The sequence below is a fragment of the Hippopotamus amphibius genome, chromosome 10, assembly GCF_030028045.1.
Source record: "Hippopotamus amphibius kiboko isolate mHipAmp2 chromosome 10, mHipAmp2.hap2, whole genome shotgun sequence".
NCBI classification, from domain to species: domain Eukaryota; kingdom Metazoa; phylum Chordata; class Mammalia; order Artiodactyla; family Hippopotamidae; genus Hippopotamus; species Hippopotamus amphibius.
In genome coordinates, this window is record NC_080195.1 from 117,047,220 (window position 1) to 117,065,786 (window position 18,567).

General features: G+C 60.9%; 1 protein-coding gene across 1 annotated transcript in view; it reads left to right on the plus strand.

The window, feature by feature from the left end:
* Window positions 1–17,024, plus strand: part of PCBP3 (poly(rC) binding protein 3) — a 141,527-nt gene extending 124,503 nt beyond the window's left edge. Inside the window, exons 10-15 of the mRNA XM_057696935.1 lie at window positions 1,465–1,506; window positions 10,651–10,729; window positions 11,145–11,204; window positions 14,622–14,674; window positions 15,316–15,485; window positions 16,600–17,024. Of these exons, the coding sequence (XP_057552918.1) occupies window positions 1,465–1,506; window positions 10,651–10,729; window positions 11,145–11,204; window positions 14,622–14,674; window positions 15,316–15,485; window positions 16,600–16,636 (441 nt within the window). The 3' untranslated portion in view covers window positions 16,637–17,024. The remainder of the gene's footprint in view (window positions 1–1,464; window positions 1,507–10,650; window positions 10,730–11,144; window positions 11,205–14,621; window positions 14,675–15,315; window positions 15,486–16,599) is intronic.
* Window positions 17,025–18,567: the final 1,543 nt, after the last annotated feature.

Sequence of the window (18,567 nt, forward strand, 5' to 3'; positions counted from 1 at the left end):
CCCAGTCAGGGCATCGAGGTCACCACCACCATGGGCTTCACAGGGGGTCAGCGCCTTAACCAGGCGCCTGTGCCCTGAGGATGGCTAGTGTGGCCAGTGACTGCCTCGTCCTGGTCATTGGCGGGGGACAGAGTCACAGGAGGGTCACCGTGGCGCTGCAGGTAGCGGGCAGAGGAGCCGATGTCCCAGGCCCCGGGCCCTCCCCACCCACGTGCAGGACACGCTGCACACCCGGGCTTCAGAGCCTCCTGCCCTGCCCGGCCCCCACAAACATGCCCGTCACGTCCCCGCTGCCAGGTGGCACTTCCTGCCATCCCAGCAGGTTCAGGCCGTAAAGACTTCACCCAGACAGAGCCTGTTACCCGTCGTCTGTCTCTGCTCCTGCCCTGAAAGCATGGTAGGCAGCCCACGCACTTCAGATAGAACTAGAAACCGTGACGCCCGCGTCACGAGGAGAGAAGCCAGAAGCTGGAAGTGTCCGGGATAAGCAACTGCCAGTCGGGGAGGGGTGGGCAGCCGTGTGCCAGGCCCTGTCACGCTCGGGGACACGTTGGCACAGGGTCTGCTGGCGTCTGCACAGCGCCCGGAGGTGCCCGGGGCTCCCCGAGACGGGGGCCTACGCGCCTGCCCCACCGCGGGCCCCGCGCGGCTGGTGCCGCACAGGCCGCGTCCCCGAGTCCCGGTGGCAAGTCTTTGTCTTTACTCTCCCTCCACTCTGTGTGGTTGGTTTGTTGGCCGTGAGTTTCTGGAAGCATCTTGGCCGAGGGACCGTTGAGGCAGGTGGGGTGGGCAGCGGGAGAGACTGCGGGGCTCGCGCGCGGTGGCTGCTCCGCGTCCCTGTCCTGAAGGCGCGTGATGCGGAGGGGCCGGGACATGCCCCCCGGGAGCTGCGCCCCCAAGAGCTGCCGCCCCCCAGTCAGAACGGCCCCCCGGCCCTCGGCAGCATTTCTTACTTCATCTGGCATTTGCAAAATTGGTTTAGAGTCACCTTTTAAAGCTTTCTGTTTTGCTGTTTGGGTTTCTTGGAGTAAATATTTCCTGAAAGTGTTTACTCTGATGGCCAATTAAATTCTCAAAAGGTGGATGATCAGGGAACCTGCAGCCAGGGTCGAGCGGCTGCAGATGCGTTCTTAGATAGTCTCTGCTGAGGAACAAGGGGAGCGAGAGGCCCAAGCGTTCTGCCTGGGCCTCCGCCCCACCCCCGGCCGCCGTGTGTCTGGCTGTAGCTCCCGCCACCGAGGGACACAGGAGGCTCCGTGCTGGGCCCCCCCCCGTCTCTGCACCCGGGCCCCGGGAGGGTCGGCCTCTCCTGTGTGAGCGGGGAGGGCCTCAACCCGAGGGCCCGGGGGCCTGCTCACAGGGGAGCCCGCCCCGAGGAGGCCTCCTCCTGCAGGGCGGCCGCGGGGTGGACGGGGCGCCGCGTGGCCGCTGCTTCTCAAGCTGACGGTGTCTCTCTCTCCCCAGGCCTACACGATCCAGGGACAGTACGCCATCCCCCACCCAGATGTGAGTTCTCACTCCGTCCCTCCCCCGCCCTTCTCGTCTCCACGCCCCGCCTCCCTGCATGCCGCTGTCAGTCGCTGCGCATATTAACATCACACAATAATATGAATGCCGTTCTCAGTGTTCCTGACCTGTGTCGTACCCACATGGCCCTGAATAACCTCTGACCTCTTAGCACTAACTCTGCTCGTGTGGAGGACTTGGCCTGATGTCCAATTGTGCCGACGGTGGCTGCCGTCCCAGCGGTCCCTGCGCACATGGGGCCTCGGGCGGCACGTGGGCCCCTGAGCAGGCCGGTGATGTGCCATCAGCAGGTCTGCCGGGACACCTTGGGAGGGCATTTGAGCATCTGGTGACGCTACACGCTGCCTTGCAGGCGCCAGTCGGAGCAGGGTCCACGCGTGCACCAGATCCAGGCCGTCGGGAGCCCTGGGAGCAGACAAGGCTCTGCTCTGGCCTTAGGCGCGCCGCTCGCCCGGGGCCACTCCCGGACGCTGTCCCAGTCTGAGTGCAGCGTAGGTGCTGGAGGGCTGGACACCCCGCGCACATCGCAGAGGCAGCCGCGGGCCCCGGGGCGGTAGGGACACTGGGTCGGGAGCTCTGCGCTGCTGTCCCAGGCCGTGGGCTGCAGGGACGAGAGGGGGAGAGAGAGAAGGTCAAGGCCGGGTGGGCTTGTCCTCCGCTGCCACGGGCACCGCGAGCCGAGGTCCGGCCTGAGAAGCGTGTTCTGTCCTGGGAAGGCACGTGCACGTGTGCTGCTCTCTGAGCGCAGGGGGATGGAGGGGTCTGTCCAGGCGGAGGGGCGCAGGTGGCGGCAGTGCCCGCCAGTCTCCCACAGACCCTCGCGCTTTTGAATTGGCAGCTGAAGAGCCGGCTGCGTAAGAGGCGGGGGCAGGGCGGGGAGAGCTGTGAGAGCGCAGGCACACGAGGAGGTGTGTGCACTGCAGGCACAGAGGTCCAGTTCACGGCCACTGCAGGACGTTTCTATTCAGCAGAAAAGAAGAGCTGATGGTTTTTCCTTTTTAAAAAACCCTCACTAAGCAACACACACGAGTTCAAAAGGCAGAGAAAGCGGATGGAGACGGGGCCGGGGGCCGTCCTGATGCCACGTGGGGGATGCCCGCCCTCCCCGTCCCGGCTGACAGTTGGCTGTGACCCAGGGGACGGCAGGTGCTGGAACCCGGGGAGGGGCCCATCGCCCGTGCAGAGGGAGTGCACGTGGCACTGGTGGGTCGGGACAGGCGCCAGCGCGTGGATTCTGTGGACCCCAGCAGAGCGCCCGTCGGGGGTGCCGGAGAGCGGCATGGAAGCCGGTGTCCAGGGTGGCCCAGCCTTCGCTCCCCGCGGCTGGCGGTCTTGTGCCTTTGGGAAAGCGTCTGTGCAAAAGCAGGCTCAGAACTCTGCACCCTCCGCAGTCTGGGCCCCGGGGGGCCGTTCACCCCAGAGCAGGTCTGAGACGAGGCTCAGGCCGCAGCCCGTGGGGCGCCTGTGCTGCCCTGCTGCCCGAGGCCGCAGCTGCCGCCCCTGCAGCCTCTGGCGGCAAAGCGCTCCTGGTCCGAATGCCCTCAGCCGGGCGCCCGCTCCTGGCCAGGCCCAGGAATTTTGATTGGTTTGGTTGAGTGGTTTTTATAACACTTGGTGGTTTTGCTCTTTCCATGTGATTTTCGCAGTATCTCTTAAAAATGGGTTGTTTCAGATTTTTTTTTTTTTTTCGATTTTAAACTAATTTATAGCTAGCTGTTGTGCGGTTGCCGTGTTGAGTTTGGTAGAGATTTGAAACACTTCGTTCTTTACCGTGAAAGGGCTTCTGTGCCGGACCCTGCGTCCTCTGGACCCGCACGTGTGAGGGAGCCGCTGTCGGGATAGAAGAGCAGGACTTGGATAGATGCTTTTCTTGCAGAAACAGAAAGCTGGAGACATGGACCATCACGAAGAATCAGTTCAAAACAAAATAAAATGGCGATGAGTGACGATGGCCAGGGAGGCAGTTTTATCTGAGCTTAATTCAGAAGGAATTTTTTAAAAGCTTCTTCCTTAGAACACAAATATAGTAGTTACAGGAAGTACTATTTTACTTTATAACTGAATACACCATTTAAATACGTCAGCCCCAGCGGCTGACACACACCCCACAGTCATCTTAGCAGCTAATCCTTCCTGAATCAGGCACAGACTTTGAGAAAATACATTTCTTAGAGCTGAGTATTTCTTTATCTAGAACTAAAATATATGTAGCTTTTCCTACTTTCTGGTTTACCCTACATAAGACTCAGGGCCCCATCCTCAGCAGTCTCCCTTCAGGTTCTCACCTGCCTCAGGCCTCATTTTCCCTGAATCCTTCTGGAAGCTCACGGCTCTCAGGCATTCGAAGAGGCCAGGGCCCACTGGGTGTCTGGGCCAGTCACGGGCCGGCCTTGGTCACGGCTGGCGGCCTGAATGCTCCAGGACAGCCGTCTCCTCCCCCCACGTGTCCTGTCTGAGGGGTTGGGAGTAGTTTCAGATGCAAGGAAGGACCACTGCAGCCACAACTCAGGACCCGGGAGCAGATGCGGAGCCTGGACAGACACAGCGCGGCCAACCCCGCTCTCCCCCCTGCTCTTTCTGTCCCTGTACTAATTACACCAGGAAGAAGTTGTTTTCTTCTGGAGAAATCAGTCCATGTCAAGCACGCCCTCACCTGTGAATCTTATTTCCACTCTTCGGAGTTTCCAAGTCACTCCCTTACTCAGCATCCCCTCATTAAAGGGGTGCTGGAAGCAAGCGGAATCGAGACCAGAAGCCAGGCTGGGCCGGCGGCCTCCGTGGAAGCCTGGGCTGGCGAGGACGTAGGCTGGGAGGGGCCCTGGCTGGAGCAGGGGGCCAGGAGCGGCGAGCCGGCAGTCCCCATGGCGCTGGGTCTCAGCAGAGGGTGTTGAGTATCTGGGGCAGATGGCGCTGTGTTGGCCGGGAAGCTCGTCGCTTAGAGAGAAAGCAGTGGGGAAACTGGAAAGGACAGTCACAGTGCGCGCCCGCCGCCAGATCCTGTGCGGACGGTGGTCCCTGGGGCTCCGCTCACAGTGTCGCAGCCCACCTCCTCGGGGTTCCCTCCTGGACCCGCTGCAAGGTGGCGCCGAGGTTGCTCCTCGCATCTGCCAGCGAGAGCCCTGCCGAGAGGGACCCGCCCTGCCCTGCGTGGCCATCCCGCTGACACCTGCGCCTCTGGCTCTTTGTTCAAAGTGGTGGGGAGGCGCCCCTGGCCCCACCTGCCACAGAGCAGGAAACGGGCAGGTTACCTCTTCCCTCCTCGGGTTGCACGCCGTCTCTGTGGGGCTGAGCTCTTCAGCGGCAGCTCTCAGCCCGCCCCTCCCAGAATCAGAATCTGCATTTTCACAAGACCCTGGGTGACTCGTTTGCACAGAAAGTCTGAGAAACACCGATAAGGAGGACTGAGAAGGAAGAAGACAGGTGCAGCTGACGCCCCAGGACTATTGGATAGGGTGAAGGGAGGGAAGAGTCTAAGAGAGGAGCACAGAGAATTTCTCAAAATCAGTAAACAAAAAAAATCCTCGCATTCAGGAACCCCAGCAAATCCCAAATGAGATCGACCAAAGCCCGTCTTAGACGCATCCAAGTGAAGCCACGTGACACCGCAGGGCATCGTCCACGAGTAGAGAGAAAATATGACAAAGGAGCAATAGTGGTGGCGAAATAAAAGAAAACAACTGTCAGCCTAAAATTTTACCCCAGAGGATCTTCCAAGGTGCATATGTTTTCAGACAAACAGCTGTGACCTTCTAGGGGATGCCCTTCAGTAGAAGGAAAATGATCCCAGAAGGAAGGCTATGAACGCAAGAAAGAATGGTGCGCAAAGAAAATCACCATTTCCTTCCTTAACGTAAGCACACGTCACAAAGAAAACACTGATTTTTTTACTACATTAAAATTTAAACATTTGGCTCAATGAAAACAAACTTTGTAAAATCAAAATCAATGCTGCTTAATTGCTGGGATTAACCTAACAGAACTAAATGGGCACCCATAGCAAACGTAAGAGTAGGGCGTGGCGGAGGGGATGAACACAGCCTGGGGTCTCTGTGCCATGCAGGAGGAGAACAAGGACGCTGAATTAAGACTTTAAAAGGACACGTTAAAATTTCAAAGTGGCAACTAACAGAGAAGTGTTCACGTCTATAATTTCCATAAAGGTACGGAAAGGAAAGTGGGTGAGAGGAAAAGATTATTAATCAATACAAAGAAACGGAATGAAAAAAAGAAAAGAAACCCTTGAAGATCAGGACATTTAAAATAAGAACTCAGTCTACATCTATGGGTAATTGTGATCAAAGTAAGAGAAACTTTCCAGTTAAAAAACAAATGCTGTCAGAAGGTTTTTGATGAAAAATTAAACAGAGACAAGCAAATAAAAACAAAGAAACTATCAGTTTTTTTGTTTTTGCAAGAGACACACCTAAAGAATAAGGACCTAGAAAAATTAGAAGAATAGAAAAACTGTTCTAGGAAAATATTAACCCAAAGAAACAATATACTATTATTATTATTAGTGGGGGGAAAATACAAAACTTTAAGGGAAATTACTTAGTCATTACTTATTGGTAAATGGTTCACTAGAAGATAAAACAATTCAGATTTGCACCTGAAACATAGCTTCAAACATATATACAAGAAAAAATTAGCAAACCATTAAGAGTCTGACAGATATTGAAGTAGAACCTTAACAGACCTCTCCCAGTGCAGCCAGGCAGACAAGCGCGGAGAGATGCTGACGGCACAGCGTGAGCCCGAGCTAGACGCCGGGCGCTGGGCCCCCCAACACAGCCGCCGAATGTGCGAGAACGTCCACGAAGCTTGATCGCACACTAGACTGTGAAGAAGACTCACTCTCTTTCAAAAATTGGAATCAGGTGACTCTGTCCCCACAGAGCAGTTAAGTTGAAATCAATAAGTAAAAGGTGAATTTTTAAAAAATCTTTGTCGAAAGTTAAAGACCAGATGGCCAGAGTGGATGGGGACTCAGGACTCTCGTGGAAGGGACTCCAAGGATCTTCCCAGACGGAGGTACGGCTGCAGCACAGCTGCGCGCAGGACCCACACAGGCCTTCCTGAATTCTATGGGAAAGACCAAAGGCCAAGAATCATCAAGCTAGTCAGGCAGAGAATATCTGGTAGGATATTCTTTACAATGTAAACCAAAAAAAAAAACCACTCCTTAGGTACTGAGAACTTCAACACAAGAGAGTGGAAGTTAGCACTTTTAGAAGAAAACAATATCTTTCAGTTCACAGGTCAGGGAAGGGTTTCTTAAACCAGAAGCACAAGCCATAAAGAAAACAGTGATGAATTTGACTACATTAAAACTTCTAAATTCTATTTCTCCCAAGGCTCCTTGAGGAGAGTTGGGAAAAGGTCTTTTCAGAACGTATAACTGAAATAGGATTAGTATCTGAAATACATAAGTTTATATGAATCGGCGAAAAACAACCCAATAGAAAAATGGGCAAAAGATACAAGCATTCCACAGAAGAGGAAACAAGGCTCGCAGACGAAAGCATGTGGTGTCCTATCCCTGGACGTGAGGGCTGGTGCCGGCTGCGTCCATGTGGTGATGCCTCGTGGAGTGTGTGCTTCGGAATCCTTCTGACTTTAGTATTCGTCTGTGTTGAGTATTTGTCTATGTTCTGAGTCTTTATGTTCTGACACGGAGTTCAATGGAAAAAGAAGTTACGGAGAAACGTCTGTGATGTGATGCCTGCCCGCCGGCTCCGCCCCCTGCCCTCCCCTCCTCTCTTCCCTCCCCGTGGTTTGCAGGCACTGGCCAGAGCAGAAAGTCTGGTTTCCTTCCTCCCTCCCTCCCTCCCTCCCTCCCTTCCTTCCTCCCTTCCTTCCTTCCTTCCTTCCTTCCTTCTTCCTTCCTTCTTTCCTTTATGGCAGAAATATCTCAAAAAGTGGGAAGTCCCCTAGCACTTCGTGCTGTTTCCGCCTTTAAAAATGTAGAAATGGAGCCCAGAGAGGCAACGTTAAGGGCAGAGCCGAGACAGAGAGGCCAGCTGACATCCATCCGCCCACCCGCGCATGGAACGGGTGCTTCTCCGGGCACCACCGTCCTTCCCAAGATGTCATTTTATATTCGTGGCTGCCTGAGGGGGGATCTATTCCCTGGTGTGGCCACTGCTTCATAAAAAGCGGCACATACACTGCAGTAGGACAGGCCAGGGCCAAGTCGATGCACTTCCGAGTGTCAGACTTTCCGGGTGCAAGCAGAACCCACCTCCCCGGTTATCTGGCTGTGCCTGTAACACACGTGGCTGGTGGGCTCATCTGTTAACTGAGGGCAGGTGATGGAGAGGCCAGAGGAGCACCCGCGGGCACGGGGCTGTGGGTGGCCAGGTGGGGATGCCCTGCTAGTTTACGATGTCCATTCACCCTAACTCAGCTGGGCAGCACTTCAGCCTGCCCGTCCCTCACGTGGAGCCCTGCCTTGCAGATAAGGCCCGCGGCCCGCAGAGACCAGACATGCCCGTCTCCACTAAGCTGGTCAGTGCTAGAGCGGACTCGCGCCAGTTCTCCCTCACTGAGAGCCGCGCTCTCCCCGCCATCCTGACCAACGCACAGCGGTGCACTCTTGGGGACTCGGGTACAGATAGGAGAGGGCCAGCCCTCGTGTGGACCATGTCAGCCCAGCCAGCAGACACACAGTCATGTGACGAGGGTGACATCACAGACCAGGAGCAGAGAGCAGTCCAGCCAAGGCCCTTTGGGCCCTTCAGGTGCCACAGGGCTGCCCGTCGGGCTCCAAGCTGTCCCCCGGCTCCCGTGAAGGTCTGGAGCCCCCAGGACGCCAGACCTGCGCCAGCGCGGTGTCTGCACGACATCCCAGTGACAGTCAGAGCAGGCGGCCTGCTGCCCTGGGCTGGGCCCTGCACGGCCAACTAGACGTTTGTTGTCTCCAGAGACAGGGTTTCCTCCTCCATCCTAGGAACTCGTGTTACCTCCTTGCGAGGAGGCCTTAGACCCGGTTCCAGCGCTCCGTGTCGGTGGGCTCAGGGCACAGCCTCTGCCTGGTGTCCCCATGACTCGGGGTGACTTACTGTGCTCGGGGGAGGCAGGTTTACAGGACCCAGTCGGCACCCCCGCCACACTCACCCTCATGCCCCCGACACCCGTGGGTCCTCATCATCTTCCTTCCGGGTCCCTGGCAAGAGGAGCCGTTGCCAGGGTGCCCAAGCTGTCAGTCCCTTCCCTGCAGGGTTGTCTCGCCCACAGCACGGCAGGTACAGGTCACCTCTCAGCTCTTGTCCCCAAGACTTGGGCTGGTGTCCCTGTGACGGTGTTTCCTGGCTGTGCTCTTCTGACACCTTTCTCAGGGGTCTTCCGTGCATGTCTGCTCAGGCCACCCTGAGCCCAGCAGTGTCAGTCACAGGGCAGACCTGCCGGGCAGCAGGTGTGCCAGCAGCCCCTGGCCCCGCCTCATCGGGACGCTCAGAGCTGAATCTGACCTCTCCTCGGAACCGCCAGGCATGACAGCCGAGTCCAGGATGTGGCTGGTTCTCTCCGAGCAGGCCCGCCCCCAGTGCTGGGGAGAGACCTCCGGTGGGGGAGGGCTGCTTTTACGGTGGGCTCACCATTTCCAGGGAGGAAGGGAGGGAAGAGACAGCCCTGTGCTGGCAGATGCTACAGGAGCGGCCAGGAGACACCGCAGCTTTGGTTGCAGCAACAACCCACCTGCGTCCCAGCGGCTGCACAGCGGAGGTTCTGCCTGGACGGTGTGCCCAGAGATGCAGGCTGGGCGTGGCTCAGCCCCTGAACCCCAACCTGTGGGTGCAGGAAGAGGCCGGACTGGCCGGCCAGCACACCACCAGCCCTGTCCCCACCGCTGCATCCGCCAGACACGCAACGGGGCAGTGGGCTCTTGGGAGGACCCCCCCCAAGGGACAGCCGTGATCCCCCACGTACTGGGAAAGGGTGTTTGGCATTTGTTAGGAGAACGTTCCGGCCCCTGGGAGGCCAGCAGCCAACCCATTCCTCTGTCCCCGAGGGCTCACCCGTGAAGGCTGGGGACTTGGAAGGCCTAGTTCTTGTCCCCGCCCCGCCTCGCCCCACACACGGATTCCACAGGATGGGACCAACGTGGTGACGGGTCAGATCCTCCTCTCACCCGAGGACACCCACAATGCTCCCTGCGTGCCCCCAACCCCCCCCACCCCACCAGCTGCAGGGCTCTGTGGAGGCCACATGCTGGCCTCCAGGCTCTGGAAGCTCTCGGCCTGGGCTTCCTCTGTGAAGGCTGGGAACGGAGTGTGCGTCCTGGGATGTCCTGACCCGCCCTGCGCTCAGAGGAGACACGGGGCCGGTGGGGGAGCCAGAGCGGAGGACATGCCCGGACGCCTGCAAGGCCGGGGGTCCCGTCATTCAGACAGCCCCTCCTAGGGGGCCGCATCTCACCACACTCACCTTTATCTTCTGTTATTTTTAGTGTTTATTTAAGAAACGAGGCTCAGGTAAAATAACTAAAGAAACTGCATTTCACCCCCCCCAAAGTCTAGTGGCTAGGGGCGAGGGGACACAGGGTGGGGGGGCAGGGGGCATGGGTGTGGAGGCCCCACAGGCGCCCGCGCCCTCCTGGCGGCCCTCAGCACCCTCAGTGCCCTTGATGGAGCCTCCCAGCACTGCCTCCTGTGCCCCTGGAGGCCGCGGGCTCCAGGGGCTGTGGCCGCACAGGTGGCCCCTCCAAGTCACCCCACAGGCAGAGTGAGGGCCTGCAGGGAGGATGCTGGCTGTGGAGTGGGCCGGGGCCGGGGCCAGGTTGGCAGAAGGAAGCAGCTGCGGGTCCCCCACCGATGCACGTGGGTCCCACAAGGGACAGCGTGACGTCGAGGCACTTAGGGGCCCAGTGGGCCCTGCACTGTGGCTCTGGACCCTCCCCGTGGAGCCCGGGGGCCCGCCTGGCCGGGGCCGGGGGGGACGGGCTCGGTGTGCCTGCCGCCTGGCCGCGCCATTGGTTATCCCAGGCCAAGTCCTTGCGTGCTGCCGCGTCCGCCATGTGTCGCATGGCCCCTCTCTCTGTGCAGACTTCTGTGACACGTTTTAATTTGGTATGACTTGTACTCGATGACAATAACCTTCTTAGCTCTCGTGTCCCTCCTACCCCAGCAGTTGACCAAGCTCCACCAGCTGGCCATGCAGCAAACCCCCTTTCCTCCCCTCGGACAGACCAACCCCGCTTTCCCCGGTACGTACCCAGCCGCCCTTTCTGACCTCCTCTCTTCTCACCTGGGGCCTCTCTCTTGCCGAGCGCCCGAGCGGGGCAGGTGCGGCTCTGGCCTGAGGGCCGGGGGCGCGGCTCTGTGCTCGCCGCCTCGGGCGGGCGGGGGTCTCTCTGTGTCTCCGTGGCGGGTCAGTCACCCTGCAGCTGGCCCTCCTGAAGGAGACACCTCCCCCTCGAGGGTCCGCCCTGCTCCTGCGGCCCACCGGCCGTCAGGAGGCCCGCCTGCAGGAGGCGGTGCACCCACAGGGCGGCCGGCCCAGACGGCGCCCCTGTAGCACAGAGCAGAGCACCCGTCAGACTTTGAGCTTCCCTAGTTGAAGTGACCTTGCTTCTCTCCTTGAGGGCAAAACATTAAATCTGTTTCTTCTTTGCTCTCCAGGAGAAAAGCTGCCTTTACACTCCTCCGAAGAAGCTCAAAATCTGATGGGCCAGTCGTCAGGTAAAAGAAAACCACGCTAAACGGAGAGCAAGCAGGCCAGGAAGGGACCTGGCGGGAGGAGGGGGCGAGGGGGCCGCTGGCCGAGCGCCCCGGGGAAGGGACGCCGGCACCGTCCAGGGCCAGGGCCCAAGTTGCCGCCCCAGGTCTGCACACGCGGCTCCCGGCTTCCTCCCGTCCCTGCTGGGAGCCCAGTGGTGGGTCAGGCGCTGATGGTGCTTGGGGCACAGCTGCCTCTTCATCTGGAGGCCCCCACCCGTGTGTCGTTCCATCTCCCAGTGGCGCAGCATGTGGTGGCTGGAGTGAAGGGTTGACCATCATGTGCTTTCCAGAAATGTGTTTTGTAGGGGATGAGGTCACTGTGGGCTGGATTTGCACTAAAGTGCTCCTTGGATGGGCAGGGCAGGGCAAAGATCCGCGGTCCCGTCACCCGGGCTTGGAGCAGCAGGCGTGGCTCACTGACGGGCCGTTTGGGAGCAAAGCCACTGGAAGCACGTGGCCTGGACTTGGCAGGTTCCCTGGGAGGCAGGGGGGCCCCCCACGCTCTCATCCCCACCCACGTGGGCCTCGTGAAGGCCTGAGTCAGAGCAGAAGAGCGAGTGTCTGACTAAAGGGGAAATGCGGGAGAAGACTGTTTGCAGCGGTCATAGCTGTCGCCTCCACTGGTGACACTGGCTCTGGGCCTCAGGGCACGTCTGCCCCTCAGCCATCCCTAGGACCACCCGGGCCCAGCTGAGACCGCAGCTCTGACACTCTGTGTGCTCACCGTGGGCGTCTCCTCGGCGCAGCCTTTCATTGTCATGAATGCAGAGTTTAATGAGTGAAAATTAGAGGAGGACGTTCCTGGGATGTTTTTGATTACGGAACCCAGATAACAACCTTTACAAAGTTACGTGTCTGGGTGATAACACGTGTCCAGGTGTCTGTATAGCCCTCTGCAGTTTATAACATGATTTCAAATAACTGCCCAGCCCTGGTCTCCAGGAGACGGCCAGGGGACCCCAAGGGCCTGGTGTGCCCAGGACGCACGGCCCCCACCCTCCTCTACCACGGCCCTCTCAGCATGGCCTCGGGGACGTGAGACTCATGTTAACATGTCCCTGTGACCACCTCCCTCTTCAGGGCCCCGTGGGACCCACAGTGCTCAAACACCACACACGCACACACGCACACGTATGTGCACACACGCACTCACACACACGCACTCACTCACACACACGCACTCATACACACACACTCACACACACACACTCACACGCACGCACTCACACACGTACGTGCACACACACTCACACACATGCACTCACACACACGTATGTGCACACACGCACTCACACACATGCACTCACACGCACACACACACGCACTCACACACATGCACTCACACACGTACGTGCACACACACTCACACACACATGCACTCACACACACGCACTCACACACATGCACTCACACACACGCACTCACACATGCACTCACACACACGCACTCACACACGTGCACACATGTATGTGCACACATGCACTCACATAGGCACGCACTCACACACACATGCACTCTCACACACACGCACTCACACACGCACTCACACACACGCATTCACACACGTATGTGCACACATGCACTCACACACATGCACTCACACACGTACGTGCACACACACACTCTCACACACATGCACTCACACACACGCACTCACACACATGCACTCACACACGTATGTGCACACACACTCACACACACTCACACACACGCATGTGCACACATGCACTCACACACACACGCACTCACACACACACGCACTCACACACATGCACTCACACACACGCACTCACACATGCACTCACACACACGAACTCACACACACACTCCGGCCACGGCAGCAGGTCAGGGAGGCTGGGCAGTGACGAGAGGTGCTCGCTGGGCGTCCTCACCCTGCGGACGTCACACCGCGTCCCAGCAGCTGGGATTTGTGCTGGGGAAGCTCACCACTGGGTTTGACTTTAGCAACTTTGAAAAGAAGTCCCCTCGAGCAAAACACACGAGCCAGGTGAATAGGTGTGAGCCAGCTTGTGTCACCCAAACCAGGAGTCACCATGAGGGACGAAGGAAAACTCTTAAGTGACATTTTAAATGTCCCTAATGACTGAATGTGTGTAGGTGTTTGAACCACCAAGGAATTGTATTGAAAACACCTTTATGAAAAGAGATAAAGAGCAGATGCTGCGGGTTGAGCTGCGTAAGAGAAAAGTGACGGGCGGTTTGGGGGGAGTTTGTTCGTTCAGCACAGCCAAGCCCCGTGCTCCCCGGGCCCAGAGCAGCCCTGGCCTCACCAGGTCCCTGTGCCCATGACACTGATGGCCACGGCGCATCTGGTTCCAGGGACACACGTGCGGGGGCGGGGGCCGGGCAGTCGCGCCTGTCGGGACCCCTTGGGACTGTGTGGGGATTAGCCTGAGCTGCAGGGGCCAGCGAGGGCAGAGCACAGGGTGGGAAGAGGGCTCAGGTTCTGGAATATTCCAAAGGTGCGCGAGCCAGGCCTGTGATGGTCGGCCGCAGGGGAGGCAGGTGGAGCCGGGGGCTCCGGGTCTGGGCTGAACTGTGGGACCCGCGACACTGGGACACACGGGCCTGGGGCAGGAAGAGCAGGATCTCTCCTGTGGGCTTTGAGTTGAGACACCTCCTGCTGGCATTGCCGTGCCTGGTACGCGGGAGCGTGCTGCCCCCGCGATCGCCCGGGAGGGTAGACCCTGCTTCCCGCCCGGCCCCTCGCAGCCCCGCTGTGTTTTGTGGTCACTGATTCCGGAGCAAGTGTGAATCTTGTCCTCGGCCCTGAGAGGCCGGCTCTGATTTGGAGGGTCCTGAGCTGAAATTCTTAAAGACAGAAGCCGGGCGTGTGGTGAGCTGGGCCTGGGTCTTCACCTCCAGCCCAGGATGCCCTGTGCAAGGGCATGGCCTCCCCTGCCCGCTCTCAGGCCTCCCTGCCCCCCACCAGCGGGGAACGGGGGCAGCAGATGCCGCGGGGCCGGGGTCTGCAGAGGAGGCTGTGCTGCTGGGTCTGGGGGAGGAGGGTGGGCACCAGGGCTGGTGTGGCCAGCATGGCCTGCACCCTGGGCGCCCAGCAGAGCCACCAGGGCATCTGTGGAGGGCATCTCGAGGGACTGCCCAGCACGGCAGACGAATGACATCATGTCGCGCCCAGAGTGGGAAAACGAACCAGCCTCCTGCCGGGCTCCTTGCCCTTGTTTGAGAGAAGCTGGGCTCAGGAGGGTGACAGCAGTTTGGGCCCTGTCCCTGGGCTGTGCGACCCTCCCCTGGGCAGCCCCCAGCCCTGCCTGCCCGCCGGCCGAGCAGGGCTGGCACCAGGTGTGGCGAGAGCAGCCTTCCGCCCGCCTAACCGTCTCCTCTCGCTGTGCCCAGGTCTGGATGCCAGCCCCCCGGCCAGCACACACGAGCTCACCATTCCCAATGATGTGAGTATGCCGGCCTCGCCCACACTGAGCCCACGTGCGCCCCCCGCCCTGCTAAGCAGCTTAACGCCCACTGGGGGTGGGTGATGTCACCCTCAAGATACCAGCCAGGGAAGGAGCTGGTGGGGCTTCAGGGTTGGCTCGGAATTCAGATGCCAGAGCTGCCTGGGGGCCGTGGCTGCCCCGCACGAAGCCCTCGCCTGGTTCAGGGTCCGCTCCACGCGCTCCCCTCACTCGCTCACTTCTCTCCCGACCGTCCTCTGCTCCCCTGGTTTATCCTAGGAGTGTTGACTCCAGTCCCCAAACCACGACCCCAGGGCGTGTGTGGGCCACGTGTCCTAGAGGGGCAGCTGCCTGGGGGGTGAGGCGGTGGCTGGGACGCCACCTCTCCAGCTCCTGTGTCCACTCAAGCAGGCACCCCTGCAGCCCGCGGGCACGGCCTAGAGGGGCCCACGTGGCCTCAGGCTCCCAGAGGACACGGGGCCTCTTGCGGTGGAGGCCAGGCAGAGCCCAGGCCCCGAGGCTCCCGTCCTCCAGCAGGAGGGGGTGGGCGCACCTCTTCCCTCTGGAATTGGGGCAGGGGACCCAGGCGACACGCCCTGCCGCTTCCCCTGAGACGCTCCCCCGTCCACCCCTCCTTCCAGCTAATAGGCTGCATAATCGGACGCCAAGGCGCCAAAATCAATGAGATCCGGCAGATGTCCGGGGCGCAGATCAAAATCGCCAGCGCCACGGAGGGGTCATCAGAGCGCCAGATCACCATCACGGGCAGCCCGGCCAACATCAGCCTCGCCCAGTACCTCATCAACGCCAGGTGAGGCCGGCCGGCCTGGGCGATCTGGGCACTGCCGCCTCCCGGGCTCCTCCCTCTGCTGGGGGGACGGCGGGGGGTGGGGTATGTGTCAGGCAGAGCCTCCAGCTGCCCGCGGGGCCCCACTCACCTCTGCACTCTCACATCTGACCTTCCACCTCTGGCGGTGCCTGCACAGCCCCGGACGAGGCGCTAGGCATTAGCACCTTAGGTAAACGGTGGGGAGCCCAGCGTGCAGGCGGCTGTGTCCAGAGAGTGGCGGCTGCGTCCAGAGGGTGGCGCCTGGAGCCGAGCCTCTGGCCCTCGCTCTTCACGCCCCCGGGAGGTGTGAGGACCAGCCCGCATCCTGCCTGTCCCTGCGCGGGTCAGGGGTTGACGGCACCCCAGCCTGGTCGCTGTGCTGCCTGCTCCACACACTGGGGGTCCCTGGAGTTTGGGCTGAGGGGGGGCTGCCTCACTGGCCTCTCCTGGGGCCTCTGGCCTTCTGCCCTCAGGGGCAAGCTGGGGGTGGCCCGGCCAGCACCTGCCCTGTGCCCGCCCCGCGCTCTCTGCTCGGCAGGGGCCCAGGTCTGGGGTCATCAAAGGTCAGCATAAAAGGCTCTGTGGTTCCAGGGAACAGGTTGCTGGGCCCCTCTGCTCTCTCGTCTGTGACTGTAAAGACCCCCACCCAGATGCTTGATGGGCAGATGTCAGGGAACGGAGCAGGGCTCCGGGGTCACTCGCTGGGGGAGAAGGAGGCCCTTTGGCCCGAGAGCCAGGGCAGAGCTCCTGCCCACAGCTGGCCTCCCCCTCGGGGTGACCACGGGGGGAGGGGGGCACTTCAGAGCAGCAGGACACCCCGCGCCCCTCCCTGCAGTGGCCGTGGAGACCGTCGTGGCAACCTGGGCCTGTCCTGGCGGCTGTCGCCACACCTCCCCCCCACCACGTGGTGACAGGCACGCGAGCCCCTGTGACAGGGAAGGAAGCCCGTGGCTCGGGTCCCCAGTCCCCAGCTCATGACGACCGTGCCGTGCCCCAGGGGCTGCCCGTGGCCGTGAAGGGGGAGGGGCAGGGCTCTGAGGACCCCTCTGTCTGTGAGGACACGGTGACCCGTGCCCTGTGCCCTTGTCTCTTCCAGGCTGACGTCCGAGGTCACCGGGATGGGCGCGCTCTAACCCCGCCGGCGTCCCCACTGCAGCCTCGCCACCTGTGCAGCCCGCCCACCCCCTTGCAGATCTAGAGGTTTTCTTTACTAACAGAGCTGTCTATGCCTAGAGATGCGCCCACCGCGCTCTAGCTGTGTCCACAAGCCCAGCCCCGCCCTGACGCTGCTCCGTGTTCATTTACGCCCATCTCCTCCCGCGTTGGCATGCCGTGTTCATTCTTTTAAATGCTTTGGGGCCACTCCCACCTGTGACCTTTTAGAAACATCCCTTAGTGTCCATGTAACTGTTTTAAGACTTGGTTTGACGTCTGGACGGCGCTCCTGGCAGCTGCCCCTCCCAGGCCCTCGGCCTCGGCTCCTGTGGCCGCGCAGGTCGGCGCCGGGCGGGCGCTCGTCTCTCTTTGCCCGAGGGCAGGAGAACGGAGGTCAGGGGTCCTGACCGAGGACACGGGGTGAGTCAGGGGTGCCGGGCCCCGGGCGTCTTCGGGGCTGAGGGTGTGGGCCGGCCAGGAGGCACCGCTGCACCGCGTGCCAGCTCAATAAACGTCGTGCTGCCCCTCGGCTCTGGCTGCTCTCTGTGCCCCCCGCGCCCTCCACGCCCAGACCCCCCACGTGTGCAGGTGCGTGGCCGCCTGCTGCCGGGGAGCGGCTCCTCCCACCCCAGGTAGGATCCCACCCTCCCCCGCCTTCCCGTGCGTGACTTGCACGAGTCCTGGTTTTTCTGCAAAACTGCTTGGAGAGGCAGAGATGTGAGTGAGGCTGCCTCCCCGCCGCCCCCGCGGGCACGGTGGCCCCGCGCTTCCAGACGGGAGCCTGCGCGCACCCCTCCCGCTCAGCGCGGCTGTGCTCACTGAGGAGCCCTCTGCGTCCCTCTCGCCGCTGAGGCCCTGGGGACCCAGGCCCAGGGCAGAGACCGCCTCGCTGTGTGGCCCTGCGCTCTGTGGTGCTCCGCCTCCTCGTGTCAGATCTGGGCTCACGGGGCCCCGCGTCGGGTGGGGGGCCTGGGAGGGGAGGCCTGGCCAAGCCCCACAGCGCCCTCCCTGCATCACTGGGAGTCCAGGGGGCTGTCCCGGTGCCGGCCCCTTGGCAGGAGCCCCTCCCTGTCAGCCCCACGAGGAGGCTGCCCTGCACCCCAGACTCTGGCCAGGCCTCGGGTGCCCCGGCCCCCAGGCACACACCTCCGCCCTTGCTGGAGTCCCCGGTCAAGGTTGGGTGCACAGCGTAGCAGCGCCGGCTGCACTGCAAGCCCAGCGGTTTAGGGCTTGGTTCACTCATGCACCCTCTGGACACATCAGCCACCAGCCGGCCTCCGCTCGGGGCCTGAGAGGTGGCGGGGCGGGCGAGGTGGACACAGGCCTTCCTCTGGGCACCTCAGTCAGCATCGGGGGGGCGGGGGGCCCGTAGACAGGCCGAGGAAGTGCCTTAGAGAGCCAGAGTGGCCATAGGCAGAGCCAGCCGTGGGGAGGACGTGGCAAGTGCAGTGTTAACGGTGGGGCCCCGGGAGCCACAGGCCGAGGGGGCGCGGAGGGGAGGCCCCGCTGCCCCCTCATCTGGAGGAGAAGAGCGGGTGGGTGGGGCAGCGGGGCAGCAGGAGCCGGGGCGGGAGGACACAGGAGTGATGGGGGGCCCGGGGAGCCGGAGGGTGGGGCGCAGCCGAGGGCGTTGGTTCTGGAGGCATCTGAAGGAAGAAGGAACCGAAGTGTGCTGTGGAAGAAAGAGGGTTCAGGCCCCGCAGACGACGTCTCTCCGTCTGAGCCCTGGAAAGGCGGTCTGCCCTCCCTGAGTGGGGCGGCTGCAGATGAGGGCGGGGGAGACGGGAACTCTGCTCGGGACATGTCAGTTGAGATACGCCAGCCCCACCATCCAGGTGGGAGAGGTGTGGAAGCAGCAGGCCAGGCTCCATGGGAGGAGCCCTGAGGGGCGCCATGCAGGACACCGCAG